Here is an 18,900-nt window from a genome sequence, read left to right on the forward strand (position 1 = left end):
ATTCGGCACTGACTCTAATAAACCACGAATATTGACCCGAAATCTCTGTCCGTTGATTTTCTTATGTGAACCCCGATAATTTTCTAATCGACGTGGCGTCGATTTTCCACGAGGTTTTCTACCACTCTAATTATTCACTATGCCCCTAATCCGGCTCGAAGGACCAATGTTTGAGGAGTGACTATGTTTTTTGCCGGGATTTAGGGGAAGTGGGACAATTGGTGGTAGAAAATAATGTTTTAACACAAATGGTCCACTAAACCTATTGCTGATGTACTTTTATTAGGCGTGAGCCTTGTGTCCTGATTATACAAACTATTCCTCGTGGAAATTTATAACGTTGCGTATCTCAATAATAATCCGCTGAATTGCTAACACTCCGATAAATTGACAAAATAAGGTTTTAATAGATGATGTACTCAAAAACCCGATGAACTTATACGTTCCTTACAAAATATCTAAACGCCCGATTCTAATTTCTCGATAGGGACGTTAGACACAATTTATAGATGAGGACTGCTCTGATTGAGTTCCCGTAACGAACTGAATGCTTTTAGGTTGTTCTGCGTGAACTGGCCCCGAATTTCAATGCCCTCAAGGTCGTCCGAATTTTCTCGATTGTTCTGATGCTAAACCTGGCGATTTTCTGTTTACGTTTCAAACAAGGTCTCTTGACAAAATCCTGTAAAAGAGCCTCTTATCGAGATAATTAATAATAAACAATCGCGGTCGGAATTCCGAGGGGATAGCTCGCGATTTTCGCGGAATCCGGCGCAATAACCGCGTTTTCTTGATTATCAACTAAACAAATGGATTTACGGCCTTTTGTCACAAGACATTGTTTGGGGAGGTTCTAATCTGTAGGGTGGATGTGGGTGACGAATCAGGTGAAGGATCTGACAGGATTAATCCGGGTGAAATTAAGTTCGTTATTCACTTTTGTATAAAAGTTTAATTGGGGCCACGTGCCACCAAAGTCGAGGGTTTACACATATATTTAACACTTAATTGATCATTTACTGAGTTGTTCTTGAATATTTGATTCACACTTATTTTGATTTGTTGAATAGCTTAATAAGGTAGAAATAGACCCTTTATCTCTGAAGGAGATGCACTTGGGGATTCACTTAGGTGATGTACTGGGGTAGAATTAGGAGATTTACGCGTTACTGCTCTCGATGGCTGTCCACGGTAGACTGGGGCGAGTTTTTGGGCTTCCGGGGTCAGCTCGTGGGTCTAGTGACCCGAGGTGTCGCTGCTGACCTTTTGGCCTGACCGGGGGCCTTCATTTGTAATTTGGCGCTAAACATTCGCGTTTCAATCATCCCGGGGGCAATTCAACGTCAGGAATGTTGAATTCTTCGAGGTCAGCTGATCCTCTGGAAGGTGTTGGATGTCCTCTAGTTGTAGTGCTGGGTGTTGTATCTGCTGTTGGACTGCTGGTTGCCTGAGGGAGGCGTAAATTCCCTCGAGCTGTGACTTCCTCTTGTTGATGATTGGTTGTTGTCTGTAAGGGGAAGGACAGGATGAGAGACGTATCATTTGTCAAGTAATTGAATAATTAATCAAAATGATACTTAGCTCTCAGTCCTGTGATTCCTGGAGGTCCCCTTGTTGATCCTCTGGAGGTTCTTCTGCTGGTGGTGGATCTGATGGTAGTAGACAGAGTTTGGCAATTGGTCTGTCAAACTCTGCGTAGGTTACCCTTATATTTTGAGGGTCCGGTGACCCGTCAACGTGTCTTGACACTTGGGGTCTTGCTGTTCTCACTGTGACGACCCTGGTGAGTCCATCTGCTCCTGGTCGTGTTGCGATGACTCTGGCGATTGGCCACGTTGCGGGTGGATATTCATCCATCATCAGGACCATGTCGCCGACCTTGATGTTGTCCTGTTGATTCTTCCATTTGTAGATTGCTTGGTATCTCTGCAAGCACTCCTTAGACCATCTGGACCAGAGTTGTTGGGTGATCTGGGTGACGAGGTTCCATCTCTGTAGCTTGCTGCTAGGTTTCTGGAGAAGAGATGGTTCTGGTACTGGTTGAAGGGGCTCTCCTACCAGGAAGTGTCCTGGAGTGAGCACTTGGAGGTCTTCTGGATCATCTGACATGGGACAGATTGGTCTGGAGTTGAGACAGGCTTCTATCTGGATGATCACGCTGTTGAGGTCTTCGTATGTGAGTGTAGATGGTCCTAGTATCCTCTTCAGGTGATACTTCACGGATTTCACGGCTGCCTCCCATTTACCACCAAAGTGTGGTGCTCTTGGCGGGATGAACTTCCACTGAGTTCCATGGGTTGCGAGGACAGCCTGAACTTGTTGGGTTTCTCTTGACTCCTGGTGATAAAGTTGCTCTAGGACCTCTGCTGCTCCTGTGAAGGTGGTGGCATTGTCACTATACATGACTGCTGGAATGCCACGTCTTCCTGTGAATCTTTTGTAGGCGCCGATGAAAGCCTCTGTTGTCTGCCTGTTGACGAGCTCTAGGTGAACTGCTGACGTGGTGAAGCACACAAATACTGCTATATGCACTGTTCCTGGTTGTGCATTTGTTGGCCTCCACTTCAGGATGGGGAATGGACCTGCATAATCCACTCCTGTGTGGAGAAATGGCCTGGCTGGTGAAATCCTTGTTGATGGCAGTTGACCCATCTGCTGTTGAGCTTGTCTTCCTCGATGACGGGTGCAGATGGCGCAGCGTAAGATGTATGCTCTGACAGTACCTCTGCCTCCTACGATCCAATATCTTTGTCTCGTATAGGCTAGAGTCAGTTGGGTACCTCCATGTTGAGTTCTCTGGTGAGCTTCGGCAATGACCAATGTGGTGAACCTTGACTGTCTGGGTAGGATTATTGGATGTATTTCGTCTGAACTGAGTTCAGCGTTCTTCAGACGACCTCCTAGTCTCATGATGACTTGGTCATCTAGCGTTGGTGTTAGCTTAGCTAGCTGATGACTTCTTGGTAACTGATGATCTCTCTGCAAAAGTCTAATAGCTGATTCAAAATATTGTGCTTGTGTTACCTTAACCCAGAATGTTCTTGCTTCATTTAGTTCTCTAGTTGTCAGGACAGGTCCCGGGGGCGTTGGGCGCCGGCTGAATCTGTCTATCGCTCTGTTGATAGTCGCTGTTACTGCCAACAGTTTGGCCATTTTGCTGTATCTGTTGAGGAGTTCTGCTACCTTGCTGATTTTCATCCTTGCTGGATGTGCTGGTACTGGCTTTGCTTCCTTGGCCACCTCTGGAGTATCCATTTTTGATACGTCTATGGTTGATTGAGGCCAGTTTTCTGGATCCTGATTAATCCAGCTTGGTGCTGACCACCAGAGTGGATGATCTACTAACTCGTTTGGTGAGATTCCTCTTGAGGCACAGTCAGCTGGGTTTTCTTTGCCACTGACGTGTCTCCATATGGCCTTTGGTAGCGTTTCCTGTATTTTGATAACCCTGTTATGGACGAAATCCTTCCATCTTGAGGCTGGGCTTCTGATCCAGGCTAGTGTGACTGATGAGTCTGACCAGAGATAGGTTTCCGTCTGATTCCGGTCTAGTTGAAGCATCTCGTATGTTGAATCCACTAGCTGGGTTAAGAGTAGAGCTGCTGTGAGCTCTAGCCGAGGTATGGTTATCCTTTTGATTGGTGTGACCTTGGTTTTCGCACACACTAAAGTTGTTGATGTATTCTCGTTGCTTGATCTCGTTCTAAGGTAGACCACTGCACTCATGGCTACCGTTGAGGCATCTGCGAATCCGTGGATTTGGATGTTGGTAATCTTCGATGATAACTGTATCCACCTGGGTACAGTAACTCTGTCTAAGTTGGTGAGATCTCCTCGGAATGTCCTCCAACGTTTCTTATACTCCTCTGGAAGAGGATCATCCCAGTTGGCTTTGCGCTTCCATAGCCCCTGCAGGAGAACTTTCCCTTGTACTACCACTGGGGCGATGAATCCCAATGGATGGAAGATCTGAGCTATCTCCGATGACACTGTTCTTTTGGTGATGGTAGCTGCGTTGAATTTCCTCGATTTGTACCTGAATGTGTCGGTTGACTGGTGCCAACACAAACCAAGTACTTTTGTCACTGATTCCTCAAATTGAATCAGGCTGCTCTCTGTTGTTAGGCCTAGTTGATGAAGAGCTTCTGGGCAGTTACTGCTCCACTTTTGTAGATTGAAACCGCCTGCTTTGCATAGTCCTTGAAGCTGCACTGCTATTTCCTTGAGGCCTTCTTCTGAGTCGGACCCTCCGTATATGTCGTCGACGTAACGACCTCTCGTGATCGCTTCGACTGCTGCTGGGAAACGGTGTCCTTCATCGTCTGCTAATTGTTGGAGCACTCTGAGTGATAACCAGGGCGAACAATTGAGACCGTAGGTCACTGTGGTTAACTGGAAGGTGATTTCCTGTTGATCGTCGTCCATCCACAATATCCTTTGAAGATCCCAGTCGTCCTGATGTACCTTAATCTGTCTGAACATCTTGATGATGTCCGTCCCAAAGACGAGCTTATGTCTTCTCATCCAGGTTAAGACGTTCATCGCGTTGATCTGTAATTTAACACCAGGGTATAAAATGTCGTTAAGGGACATACCTGATGAGCTGGCGCTGGAGCCGTTGAATTCTAAAATATCAAGAAAACTATCGATTTTAGCTACGGAACTCGCGATAAATTTATCAGATTTTATCATTAGTAATGAGATTTTCTAGAAAATTCAAAACGAAATGTTACGATGAAACTAATTAATCTGAATGTTCAAAAATAATCAAATAAATATTTATAATAAACTATGGAATTATTATCAAATTATTTCCCGTTTCGCAAATAATCTGACAAATAAAAAAAACGACAAAAGCTCAAACGAATAGAAAAATAATCAAGAATCCGCGGAATTCTCTGTATTGATTTAAAAATTAATCTGTCCCGAAATATGACGAGTAAACTAATTCAGCTGTCGCATTATTAATTTAGTTATTACTTTTATTGATACATACCAATAATTCCAAAGTTCTTCCTCGATCCGATGTTCACCAGGTCCTGTTCACTCGGAAGGCCAGCAGACGATCCATCGTGCAAGTTATCTCCAAAAGCCCTGGCAGTATCCATTTTCCACCTGAACAACACAATTAACACTATTTTCTTTGAACATTCAATCACTGTTTGATCATTTACCCCACCATAACTCTACTTCCAACAATTTATTTCCCTCAAAAAGGACTTTCCACCCCTCAAAAATCAACTCAACACTTCTGAATAGGAATTATTTCCCAACAAGACGTTATAATAACTAGCTTTTTAACAAATTAATTCAAGAATATAAACATCTAACAATATTAAAATCTTGAACTCTACAACTTGGTAAAATATCAACTTACACTTTGCACTGGCGTTTCCAACACGAGTATAGTTTTCTCACTCACACGACGACTCAACCAACAAGTTAAACAGAGCAAGATACTCCACAAGAATTCAGTAGACAATGTTCACTTGGTCAATTTTCGTTCAAAACACGAACTTCGTTGTTTACTGTTTTTCAAACGATTCAAGATACAAACGAGCGGGTATAAGCTCACGACCGAAGATGAAGCGAATCTGACATGATTTTCAAAATTGCCAGTTCGATAGACCTGACTATTCCCTCCACTTGTCCAAATTTTTGGACAAGTGGAACCAATCAGAGACGTTGAATAGGTCATTATGAGGAAGGTCACCTGTTGGGGATTAGAGTGGGGACGACCCCATCCGAGGGGCCATATACTTCCGAATAATCCGGAGCCCGACAATATGGCGAGACACTAGGCCTGCCCCCTCCACCTGTAAATTTATAGATTAAGACGAATGTGTCTAATGATTCTACTGGTCATTATTATATTGTTAATTATATCAAATAATTTTTCATCGCCGGTGGTCACAGAAGTAAATATTTTTTATTATTGAAAATAAAATTAACGTAGAGTATTTTATATTGGATTTACCTTAAAGGTGTTGTCATGTAAAATATTTACTGGAGATTTTTTTTAAATTGTTATAGTGAATAAGTTTAAAAAATTCCTGCAAAATGATGACATGATGTTTGAAATTGTTTGTTTTACAGTTGACATGAAAATTTCTTTAATTTTGACAGCTTTTCACGTGGTCAAAAAAAGCGTGACGGAACAGTATTTTTTAACAATTAACGGCTCGATAATTTTATCAATAAAAATTGTTTAAGATGGAAGGCGCATCATTGACCGATTTGATTTCGAAGAATAGTAATAAAAGTCCGAACGCTAAACGAAGCCCCCAGATATTATATTGAATGATAGATTGATTGATACGTTTGAACAATTCGTTTAAGAAGAATTTGTTGAAAGGCTCATTGTTACATCTCAAATAATCTTAGTCAAATAATTATTTTACTAATATTCATCATAAAATAACTAATCAATATCAAATATAGTAAAATAAAAAATATGTGTTCAACATAAATAAATATTGAATATATTCAACATTTATTGATATATTTATTTATACTTTTTACATTTGAGACATGTAGTTTTAGTAATATTTATGTCGTGTCTTGTGATAAATTTTAATAATAAGATAATTTAATAATAACGGCAGAGTGAGGCAAAACGAAAAGTCATCAATCGTCAATCACTGGGGATCGATAAAGTGATATTCAATGATTTTTAATCATTTTTTTTATCCTTATAAATACGTAGAAAATATTCGATATCATCGCCCAAATTTCATCAATTCAGGTGGAAACGTGAACAATTAATTAAGACGTCAGGGGTACACTCAAGGAAATGCATAATTTTTCCTTATCGTTAATTGTCAATTGTCGATTAGTCATGCTGGAGACAGCATGGACCAGTCATTATTCCAAAAAATTTTACCAGACATTAGGACAATGAAAATTTTCAGTGAAAACAGGAGAAAAAATTCTGAATAATGTGGGAATATTCATTATTCCTTTAATGACCCAGGCAATTTACCCAAAGCAAGGGAAAACCCAATTAGACCTTCGGAAATCGTATTAATTATTCAATATATTAAGTTCTCAAAATATACTCTGCAAAATTAAAAATGGTCATGTAGAACCCCAGTGAGCTCAACAAACGCTATGATTCGCTACTGAGGGAGAAAGTGAAGGACTTCTACGACTTGAACGTCACCTGGGGCGAAAGGCCTGGGTAGCGAGCTTTGGCCGACTTAACATGACACCCCAATCTCTACTCCCAAGCCAGATAAGTCTATCACCCTCAGTAAACGACTTTTATACTATCAACTTCGAGATCTCTACAAAAGAGTGACTATTTTTGTATTTTATATGATCCTGATCCCCCAGAGGCTACGCCAATCCCTCAAGAAATTTTTATAAAAGAAACTAGCAGGCCCGACCACGCGTTTCTGGGGCTAAGGTTTTTGTTATATTATATTGTACTGAACTATTTACGAGGAACGGTAGGAGAACATCAGTCAGGGTAATCACCATGCTTTTTTACCTAGATGCCATTTGTAAAAAAATATGGCGACCTCCATGACAGATTTTCTACTATCGTAGGCTCTTAGTACAATGAAATTAATATTTACAAAGAAAGACGTTAAAGCTGGTATAACAGCTGGTATCCCATCTTTTAAGTTGAATCAATCTGCACACGGTGTGCCAATTACATTAAAATCCGTTAAGTAGTTTAAGAGTCCATCGCGGACAAACAACGTTATACGGTTGTAAGTTTCACATAGCAGCGCCATCTCTTGAGTACATACTCAACCCAGTCAATGCATATCGCCATCTGTTAAAATCATTTTGAGTTAACAGATTAGAATGTTTGTGAATGTCAAATAATAGACAAATAATTTGCAATAAAATAATACTGTGACTATAAATTAAGATGTAAGCTATTCCATCTTTTAAGTTGAATAAAACTGCACACGGAGTGCAAATTTCATTAAAATCGGTGATGTAGTTCGCGGACAAACAACGCGATACGTTTGTAGGTTTCACATAGCAGCGCCATCTATGGATTACTTACTCAACCCAGTTAATAGAGATCGCCATCTGTTAAAATCATTTGGATTTAACAGATTAGAATGTGTGTGAATGTCAAATAACAGACAAATTTGCAATAAAATAATATTGCGACTATAAACTAAGATTTAAGCTATCCCATCTTTTAAGTTGAATCCACCTGCACACGGTGTGCAAATTTCATTAAAATCGGTTGAATAGTTTAAGAGTCCACGGCGGACAAACAACGTGACACGTAATTTATATATATATATATAGATATATAAAAACATGCATTTACACACAACATGCATGCGTGTGCATGTATATCTATAAATATATATATATATATATATATATATATATATATATATATATATATATATATAAATTACGTGTCACGTTGTTTGTCCGCGATGGACTCTTAAACTACTCAACCAATTTTAATGAAATTTGCACACCGTGTGCAGTTTGATTCAACTTAAAAGATGGAATAGCTTACATCTTAATTTATAGTCGCAGTATTATTTTATTGCAAATTCTTTGTCTATTATTTAACATTCACAAACATTCTAATCTGTTAACTCCAAATGATTTTAACAGATGGCGATATGCATTGATTGGGTTGAGTATGTACTCAAGAGATGGCGCTGCTATGTGAAACTGACAACCGTATCACGTTGTTTGTCCGCGATGGACTATTAAACTACTTAACGGATTTTAATGTAATTGGCACACCGTGTGCAGTTTCATTCAACTTAAAAGATGGGATACCAGCCGTTATACCAGCTTTAACGTCTTTCTTTGTAAATATTAATTTCATTGTACTAAGGGCCTACGATAGTAGAAAATCTGTCATGGGGGTCGCCATATTTTTTTACCAATGTCATCTAGGTAAAAAAGCATGGTGATGAACCTGACTGATGTTCTCCTACTGTTCCTCCTAAATAGTTCAGTACAATGTAATATAACATTAACCTTAACCACAGCAACGCGTGGCCGGGTCTGCTAGTACCGATATACAGGGTGTCCCAGAATTGCACGTCCAAACTTTAAACTTAAGTTGGGGGTGAAATTCTGGAACGAAAAGTCCTGAGCGACTTTTTGATCAGATGCACCCTCTTCAAGTTATTGAGGGTTGAATTTGGACGAATCAGGGGCGTGGAATACCCAGTCGCACGTCGGTGAGAAAAACATGCGAGTGTAGTGGTGTCCCCACCATACCGTACTACTCCCTTGCGGCGGCAGAAAGAGATGACTGGTGTCGAAATATGTAATCGAAATACTAAAAGATTAATAATGCTTTAATATTATAAAATTTTATAAAATTAAATTGATACAAATTATAAAATGTTTTTTGGTGAATCAATTTTGCAATCGTATGATTTCTTCTTTCGATGAACACAACCATGGACAATAGAACCTAAGTAAAACGTTAAGATTCGTTTTCTTTAGTTGATATTGTTTATGTATTTTTCTAAAGAATAATTTTTTTTTAATTAAATCTATTTCTGTTTTTCGCTGGGGGGGGGCGAAGCCTCCGGCTCGCCTCGACTGCGACTTGTCACGCCTCGTGCTGCCAACTTCACACTTCTCACAATCCTCCACCTATCGTCCTCATGTCATAATCTACTATTATGTAGCGGGCGGGTGTTCATTTTTTTTATTTCCCTCCCCTTCCTCTTACCCTCCGCCGCCAGTCGTCCCTTTCTGCCGCGGCAGGGGAGTAGTACGGTATGGTGGGGACACCACTACACTCGCATGTTTTTCTCACCGACGTGCGACTGGGTATTCCACGCCCCTGATTCGTCCAACTTCAACCCTCAATAACTTGAAGAGGGTGCATCTGATCAAAAAGTCGCTCAGGACTTTTCGATCCAGAATTTCACCCCCAACTTAAGTTTAAAGTTTGGACGTGCAATTCTGGGACACCCTGTATATATACCATGATATATATTTTGTACAAATCATTTTTGTATGTGAAAGGTAGTTAAAAGATTTCTATACAAAAATGTGGGCACCTAGACGTTTCCAGGATTGTTACCGTGGTTTGTTTAAAAATTAATTGTAGAATTGTACACTTTCAGCCGATCATCCACTGGGAGTTCAGAGTAATATCTCCGGATTACCTTCGGAGGAGCTGATCACATACCACAGAGGAGATTATGAATTTTAATTGGATGAAAAGTAAAATCAACTCGAGGAAAGTTGGGAGATAACTCTAAATAAATATTTAAGAATTTCAATATGTTTCATAAAAGAAAACAAGATTTTTGTTAAATTAAATTGTTTTATTCCCTGATTGTTCTCACCTTAAAATATTAACTCCATTAGAAGCAAATTTTCCACACTGTTATTTTAATTACAACTCGTCATCACTAGCCAAAGTCAGAAATAGTGTTGATGATGGAAAACAAAATAAATTATTAAAGCAATGTTAATGTTTAAATAAATATTGGGATTTAAATTACAAATATATTTTCATTTATCCCATTATATAAATGTGCAGTATTTACATTCATGGCAAAAATATCTAGAGTTTCAGTCGATTATGACCAGCTCCTGGAGAACTGGTAATGATTGCCAAAAATTGATGTTTTCATTCACAGATTTCATTGAAAAAGTTTTATGAAAATTTTAGTATAAAAATCTATCAATATATTTTTTAGAACAATTAATTGTTCATTCATTTTGTATTTTAATTTTCAGTGTGTGATGTCAACTTCAATCAAATGTTCTTCGAATTATACAAAAGTTGAGTGGACTTGATCGAAATATTTAATATTTTTCTACATTACTAGAAATGAATAATTTTATCCGTGAATTTTTATGAATTAATCAATTTTTCCCACTTACTAACTACTAATTATGTATAATAATAAGCCAATAATATTGTATCAATACAAGAAACTAAACTAATTACTATTTTACAATATTAAGTATTTATGGGATCATCAGGAAAATGAAAAATGTTTTTTTATGAAGAATTTTGCTAAACAAGAAATATATAAGTTCTTTCTGACCACGCAATAAATACCTCAATGAGAAATTATAAAATTAATTCTTCCTAAGTATTGATGAATCTATGTCACTAATCTTCCGGTATATAAACAGGGCACTTCTGTTTTACATTATGGTATATATAATTAATTGAAAGAGATGAATCCCCCGGCCAATGCCACTGCACTCGAGTGACAAATGTCTCGAGGAAGCTAGCACAAGCTGATTCTGGTCGACGATTAGCATAAAAATTTTCATTCGTCATAGAATTGAAGTAATAATGATGGCTAGTTTTCCTACTGATAATTCGTGTCCAGGGTGCACTAGTTGTCTTCAAGAATACCACACTATTTGGTACAAAGGATAGTGGATCGTTATCGGGGCGTGTCCTCCTCGGGTATGAATCTTGTAGATAATGTACTAATAATTTCTTCTTGTTTATCAATGTACACGGTTGTACATGAAGTTTCATGGGTAACTCACGATCCAGAGGATGCAATTCCTTGGCACGAACTGGACAATATGCAGAGTTATTGGGCTTCCACAGAGACTCACAGAATTTATTGATGAGAGCATACCTAAAAACACGATGATTTCAAATAGATTAGAAAATTATTTTTAAACGTCCGTATAAAATTTTGTAAAAAGTCCAAAACATACCTTTCTGGAAGTGAATTTCTGCTGACATCCTCTCCTCCCAGGAGATACGCATCGACAATATGCAATGCTTCAGTTCTCCGGATATTATTTTCCAGTCCTCTCATCTCCTCCACCAGTTCAGCATAAACAAATGTATTAGGAGGCAGTTCAATATTGTCGGCCCTCTCCCAGGTATTCTTCACCAACCTAAAGACATTGGTTCTTCCCATACCCAAGTAGAAAGTCAATTGTTTGCTAGGTGTTGTTCCACTGGCATCCGATCCACAGAGTACTGCATACCAATCACAGGGATTTTCCAGGATAGTCGTTGTCACATTCTTAGAAGTCAAAATCATGGGAGGAGCGCTCAGGTACTTTACAACAGATTCGACGACGATTGAACGAAGTCTCTCCTCTGGTTTCAAGAGCATGGGGACTATTCTAGTCTGGTCCGGTAGATGCCAATATTCAAGACACTCCTTCTTCATCTGCGTCTGCTTCGGCTCAGAGAGGTTCCGATTCTCGGCAAAGGCAGCGATCTTCAAGAGTCCCATCACTTGTTTCCTTCCCAGATCGTTGTTGGAACTACAAATATAGTTGTAGAAGCTATCGGCATCTTGGAGCAACTCCACAGGTACCAATTCCCTGATATCGCCGTTCCCGTCAGCCCTCAGAAGAACTTCCCTAGCATATGAAAGATAGTTGATCACAGCCTCAATTTCACTCTTCTTCTTCTCGCAAATCAAGTACCTAGAACACGAGAAAGAAAAATTAATGAAATTATTGGAAAATTTACAAAAAAAAAAAATGTATTTTATATTGTAAAAATTAGACAATACACACCTTTCAGAGTTGCCAGGTCTAGATGTATTCGGCTTGAAAATTGATATTTTTTCAAAGCATCTGTATAGCAAGTAAATCAATCCCACGCTGAATGGTGTGAACAGATCGAACAATTTAGTAACAAAGTGTCCACCTGTCCGCACAATCTTAAGGGCCACCAGGCATTGGCACAAGTATAACTGTTTCGACAAAATCTCCTGAATACTTTCTATTCCCTCAACCGAAAATCCTCCATCAGCCATCATGAAGTGAACACCCTGTCCTTGGGTATGATTCATGATAAGTTGTTGATAGGCGAGTTGATTCTCCAGATCATAAATATTACCATCACCCTTGGGTCCATAAAAAGGATGAAAAGTTTCTGGTGGTCCAGCGTAAAAGTTATGTAATTGAAAGTCGTTGGAGCCCCTCAGGGTGAATCCAAAGCCCTTTGCATGCCACTTCCTCCTCCACAGGACATATTCACTGAATCCTCCAGGACCGGCGCATACGTCGGCGAAGTAGAGGATCTCATTTGGATTTGCCGTTGTTGGATTAGTGAACATGAAATTGCAGGCTCTGTCAATATTAGCCATTTTTACAGCATCTCGATTAAGAAAAAATACACCTCTGATTGTTTCAAAGGGATTCGAATGAATCCTCGCCCTTTGTATTTCAGATTTTTCTAAACCATCGAAAATGCTCTTCGAGCTTATGACCTGGTGAAGGATCTGGGGCTCGCAAAATAAAGTTTCATCATCAATGGTCTTTTTCCAGGGAGCCCTGCGCATCCAACCCCTGAAATCCTCTGCTATTGGTGGTTCCTGATCATTTCTCAACCAGTAGATTTTCTCCCTAACGCTTATGATTTCTTGGGATGGATCCCATTTCCCAATGGCTTTGATCAGAGCTTGGTTACTATGACCCAAACCTCGTCGACCCTTATGCAAAGAAGCCTGAATGGGCTCAGCGATAAAATGATTTTTCTTACCCAGGCCCTTGCCACGAGTAAAGTCCATATTTTGCATTATTGTATGGACGACGTTCGAAGTCACGTGGCGAGAAGCGGAGGATTCCTCCAGAAGGGAGCCACCCCGGGTCATTGGGATTGAGAGAGAACCAGATCCTCTACGCCGTTTAACCATAACCGAAGGATTATCAAAAGTTGTAGTTCCGGTCTCTTCCGGTTTAGCGACGTAATTATAACACCTTTTGCTCGAAGCGGAAGCCTGGACGACATCGCCGTCTGAAGATTCTAAAATATCAAGAAAACTATCGATTTTAGCTACGGAACTCGCGATAAATTTATCAGATTTTATCATTAGTAATGAGATTTTCTAGAAAATTCAAAACGAAATGTTACGATGAAACTAATTAATCTGAATGTTCAAAAATAATCAAATAAATATTTATAATAAACTATGGAATTATTATCAAATTATTTCCCGTTGCGCAAATAATCTGACAAATAAAAAAAACGACAAAAGCTCAAACGAATAGAAAAATAATCAACAATCCGCGGAATTCTCTGTATTGATTTAAAAATTAATCTGTCCCGAAATATGACGAGTAAACTAATTCAGCTGTCGCATTATTAATTTAGTTATTACTTTTATTGATACATACCAATAATTCCAAAGTTCTTCCTCGATCCGATGTTCACCAGGTCCTGTTCACTCGGAAGGCCAGCAGACGATCCATCGTGCAAGTTATCTCCAAAAGCCCTTGCAGTATCCATTTTCCACCTGAACAACACAATTAACACTATTTTCTTTGAACATTCAATCACTGTTTGATCATTTACCCCACCATAACTCTACTTCCAACAATTTATTTCCCTCAAAAAGGACTTTCCACCCCTCAAAAATCAACTCAACACTTCTGAATAGGAATTATTTCCCAACAAGACGTTATAATAACTAGCTTTTTAACAAATTAATTCAAGAATATAAACATCTAACAATATTAAAATCTTGAACTCTACAACTTGGTAAAATATCAACTTACACTTTGCACTGGCGTTTCCAACACGAGTATAGTTTTCTCACTCACACGACGACTCAACCAACAAGTTAAACAGAGCAAGATACTCCACAAGAATTCAGTAGACAATGTTCACTTGGTCAATTTTCGTTCAAAACACGAACTTCGTTGTTTACTGTTTTTCAAACGATTCAAGATACAAACGAGCGGGTATAAGCTCACGACCGAAGATGAAGCGAATCTGACATGATTTTCAAAATTGCCAGTTCGATAGACCTGACTATTCCCTCCACTTGTCCAAATTTTTGGACAAGTGGAACCAATCAGAGACGTTGAATAGGTCATTATGAGGAAGGTCACCTGTTGGGGATTAGAGTGGGGACGACCCCATCCGAGGGGCCATATACTTCCGAATAATCCGGAGCCCGACAATATGGCGAGACACTAGGCCTGCCCCCTCCACCTGTAAATTTATAGATTAAGACGAATGTGTCTAATGATTCTACTGGTCATTATTATATTGTTAATTATATCAAATAATTTTTCATCGCCGGTGGTCACAGAAGTAAATATTTTTTATTATTGAAAATAAAATTAACGTAGAGTATTTTATATTGGATTTACCTTAAAGGTGTTGTCATGTAAAATATTTACTGGAGATTTTTTTTAAATTGTTATAGTGAATAAGTTTAAAAAATTCCTGCAAAATGATGACATGATGTTTGAAATTGTTTGTTTTACAGTTGACATGAAAATTTCTTTAATTTTGACAGCTTTTCACGTGGTCAAAAAAAGCGTGACGGAACAGTATTTTTTAACAATTAACGGCTCGATAATTTTATCAATAAAAATTGTTTAAGATGGAAGGCGCATCATTGACCGATTTGATTTCGAAGAATAGTAATAAAAGTCCGAACGCTAAACGAAGCCCCCAGATATTATATTGAATGATAGATTGATTGATACGTTTGAACAATTCGTTTAAGAAGAATTTGTTGAAAGGCTCATTGTTACATCTCAAATAATCTTAGTCAAATAATTATTTTACTAATATTCATCATAAAATAACTAATCAATATCAAATATAGTAAAATAAAAAATATGTGTTCAACATAAATAAATATTGAATATATTCAACATTTATTGATATATTTATTTATACTTTTTACATTTGAGACATGTAGTTTTAGTAATATTTATGTCGTGTCTTGTGATAAATTTTAATAATAAGATAATTTAATAATAACGGCAGAGTGAGGCAAAACGAAAAGTCATCAATCGTCAATCACTGGGGATCGATAAAGTGATATTCAATGATTTTTAATCATTTTTTTTATCCTTATAAATACGTAGAAAATATTCGATATCATCGCCCAAATTTCATCAATTCAGGTGGAAACGTGAACAATTAATTAAGACGTCAGGGGTACACTCAAGGAAATGCATAATTTTTCCTTATCGTTAATTGTCAATTGTCGATTAGTCATGCTGGAGACAGCATGGACCAGTCATTATTCCAAAAAATTTTACCAGACATTAGGACAATGAAAATTTTCAGTGAAAACAGGAGAAAAAATTCTGAATAATGTGGGAATATTCATTATTCATTTAATGACCCAGGCAATTTACCCAAAGCAAGGGAAAACCCAATTAGACCTTCGGAAATCGTATTAATTATTCAATATATTAAGTTCTCAAAATATACTCTGCAAAATTAAAAATGGTCATGTAGAACCCCAGTGAGCTCAACAAACGCTATGATTCGCTACTGAGGGAGAAAGTGAAGGACTTCTACGACTTGAACGTCACCTGGAGCGAAAGGCCTGGGTAGCGAGCTTTGGCCGACTTAACATGACACCCCAATCTCTACTCCCAAGCCAGATAAGTCTATCACCCTCAGTAAACGACTTTTATACTATCAACTTCGAGATCTCTACAAAAGAGTGACTATTTTTGTATTTTATATGATCCTGATCCCCCAGAGGCTACGCCAATCCCTCAAGAAATTTTTATAAAAGAAACTAGCAGGCCCGACCACGCGTTTCTGGGGCTAAGGTTTTTGTTATATTATATTGTACTGAACTATTTACGAGGAACGGTAGGAGAACATCAGTCAGGGTAATCACCATGCTTTTTTACCTAGATGCCATTTGTAAAAAAATATGGCGACCTCCATGACAGATTTTCTACTATCGTAGGCTCTTAGTACAATGAAATTAATATTTACAAAGAAAGACGTTAAAGCTGGTATAACAGCTGGTATCCCATCTTTTAAGTTGAATCAATCTGCACACGGTGTGCCAATTACATTAAAATCCGTTAAGTAGTTTAAGAGTCCATCGCGGACAAACAACGTTATACGGTTGTAAGTTTCACATAGCAGCGCCATCTCTTGAGTACATACTCAACCCAGTCAATGCATATCGCCATCTGTTAAAATCATTTTGAGTTAACAGATTAGAATGTTTGTGAATGTCAAATAATAGACAAATAATTTGCAATAAAATAATACTGTGACTATAAATTAAGATGTAAGCTATTCCATCTTTTAAGTTGAATAAAACTGCACACGGAGTGCAAATTTCATTAAAATCGGTGATGTAGTTCGCGGACAAACAACGCGATACGTTTGTAGGTTTCACATAGCAGCGCCATCTATGGATTACTTACTCAACCCAGTTAATAGAGATCGCCATCTGTTAAAATCATTTGGATTTAACAGATTAGAATGTGTGTGAATGTCAAATAACAGACAAATTTGCAATAAAATAATATTGCGACTATAAACTAAGATTTAAGCTATCCCATCTTTTAAGTTGAATCCACCTGCACACGGTGTGCAAATTTCATTAAAATCGGTTGAATAGTTTAAGAGTCCACGGCGGACAAACAACGTGACACGTAATTTATATATATATATATAGATATATAAAAACATGCATTTACACACAACATGCATGCGTGTGCATGTATATCTATAAATATATATATATATATATATATATATATATATATATATATATATATATAATTACGTGTCACGTTGTTTGTCCGCGATGGACTCTTAAACTACTCAACCAATTTTAATGAAATTTGCACACCGTGTGCAGTTTGATTCAACTTAAAAGATGGAATAGCTTACATCTTAATTTATAGTCGCAGTATTATTTTATTGCAAATTCTTTGTCTATTATTTAACATTCACAAACATTCTAATCTGTTAACTCCAAATGATTTTAACAGATGGCGATATGCATTGATTGGGTTGAGTATGTACTCAAGAGATGGCGCTGCTATGTGAAACTGACAACCGTATCACGTTGTTTGTCCGCGATGGACTATTAAACTACTTAACGGATTTTAATGTAATTGGCACACCGTGTGCAGTTTCATTCAACTTAAAAGATGGGATACCAGCCGTTATACCAGCTTTAACGTCTTTCTTTGTAAATATTAATTTCATTGTACTAAGGGCCTACGATAGTAGAAAATCTGTCATGGGGGTCGCCATATTTTTTTACCAATGTCATCTAGGTAAAAAAGCATGGTGATGAACCTGACTGATGTTCTCCTACTGTTCCTCCTAAATAGTTCAGTACAATGTAATATAACATTAACCTTAACCACAGCAACGCGTGGCCGGGTCTGCTAGTACCGATATACAGGGTGTCCCAGAATTGCACGTCCAAACTTTAAACTTAAGTTGGGGGTGAAATTCTGGAACGAAAAGTCCTGAGCGACTTTTTGATCAGATGCACCCTCTTCAAGTTATTGAGGGTTGAATTTGGACGAATCAGGGGCGTGGAATACCCAGTCGCACGTCGGTGAGAAAAACATGCGAGTGTAGTGGTGTCCCCACCATACCGTACTACTCCCTTGCGGCGGCAGAAAGAGATGACTGGTGTCGAAATATGTAATCGAAATACTAAAAGATTAATAATGCTTTAATATTATAAAATTTTATAAAATTAAATTGATACAAATTATAAAATGTTTTTTGGTGAATCAATTTTGCAATCGTATGATTTCTTCTTTCGATGAACACAACCATGGACAATAGAACCTAAGTAAAACGTTAAGATTCGTTTTCTTTAGTTGATATTGTTTATGTATTTTTCTAAAGAATAATTTTTTTTTAATTAAATCTATTTCTGTTTTTCGCTGGGGGGGGGCGAAGCCTCCGGCTCGCCTCGACTGCGACTTGTCACGCCTCGTGCTGCCAACTTCACACTTCTCACAATCCTCCACCTATCGTCCTCATGTCATAATCTACTATTATGTAGCGGGCGGGTGTTCATTTTTTTTATTTCCCTCCCCTTCCTCTTACCCTCCGCCGACAGTCGTCCCTTTCTGCCGCGGCAGGGGAGTAGTACGCTATGGTGGGGACACCACTACACTCGCATGTTTTTCTCACCGACGTGCGACTGGGTATTCCACGCCCCTGATTCGTCCAACTTC

The 18,900-nt window shown here is 38.3% G+C and overlaps 2 protein-coding genes across 2 annotated transcripts; both read right to left on the reverse strand.

The window, feature by feature from the left end:
• Window positions 1-1,584: 1,584 nt before the first annotated feature.
• Window positions 1,585-4,692, reverse strand: LOC135171759 (uncharacterized). Its single transcript, XM_064138332.1, has one exon. It carries the CDS (start codon window positions 4,690-4,692, stop codon window positions 1,585-1,587), a length of 3,108 nt encoding a protein of 1,035 aa, XP_063994402.1.
• A 6,363-nt stretch (window positions 4,693-11,055) lies between these two features.
• Window positions 11,056-13,781, reverse strand: LOC135171760 (cap-specific mRNA (nucleoside-2'-O-)-methyltransferase 1-like). The gene is made up of 3 exons (XM_064138333.1): window positions 11,659-13,781; window positions 11,186-11,576; window positions 11,056-11,094 (listed from the first exon to the last, which is right to left on the reverse strand). The coding sequence occupies exons 1-3, from the start codon at window positions 13,779-13,781 to the stop codon at window positions 11,056-11,058; spliced, it is 2,553 nt and encodes an 850-aa protein (XP_063994403.1).
• Between the last annotated feature and the right edge of the window lie 5,119 nt (window positions 13,782-18,900).

The sequence above is a fragment of the Diachasmimorpha longicaudata genome, unplaced genomic scaffold (genome assembly GCF_034640455.1).
Source record: "Diachasmimorpha longicaudata isolate KC_UGA_2023 unplaced genomic scaffold, iyDiaLong2 ctg00000099.1, whole genome shotgun sequence".
Lineage (NCBI taxonomy): Eukaryota > Metazoa > Arthropoda > Insecta > Hymenoptera > Braconidae > Diachasmimorpha > Diachasmimorpha longicaudata.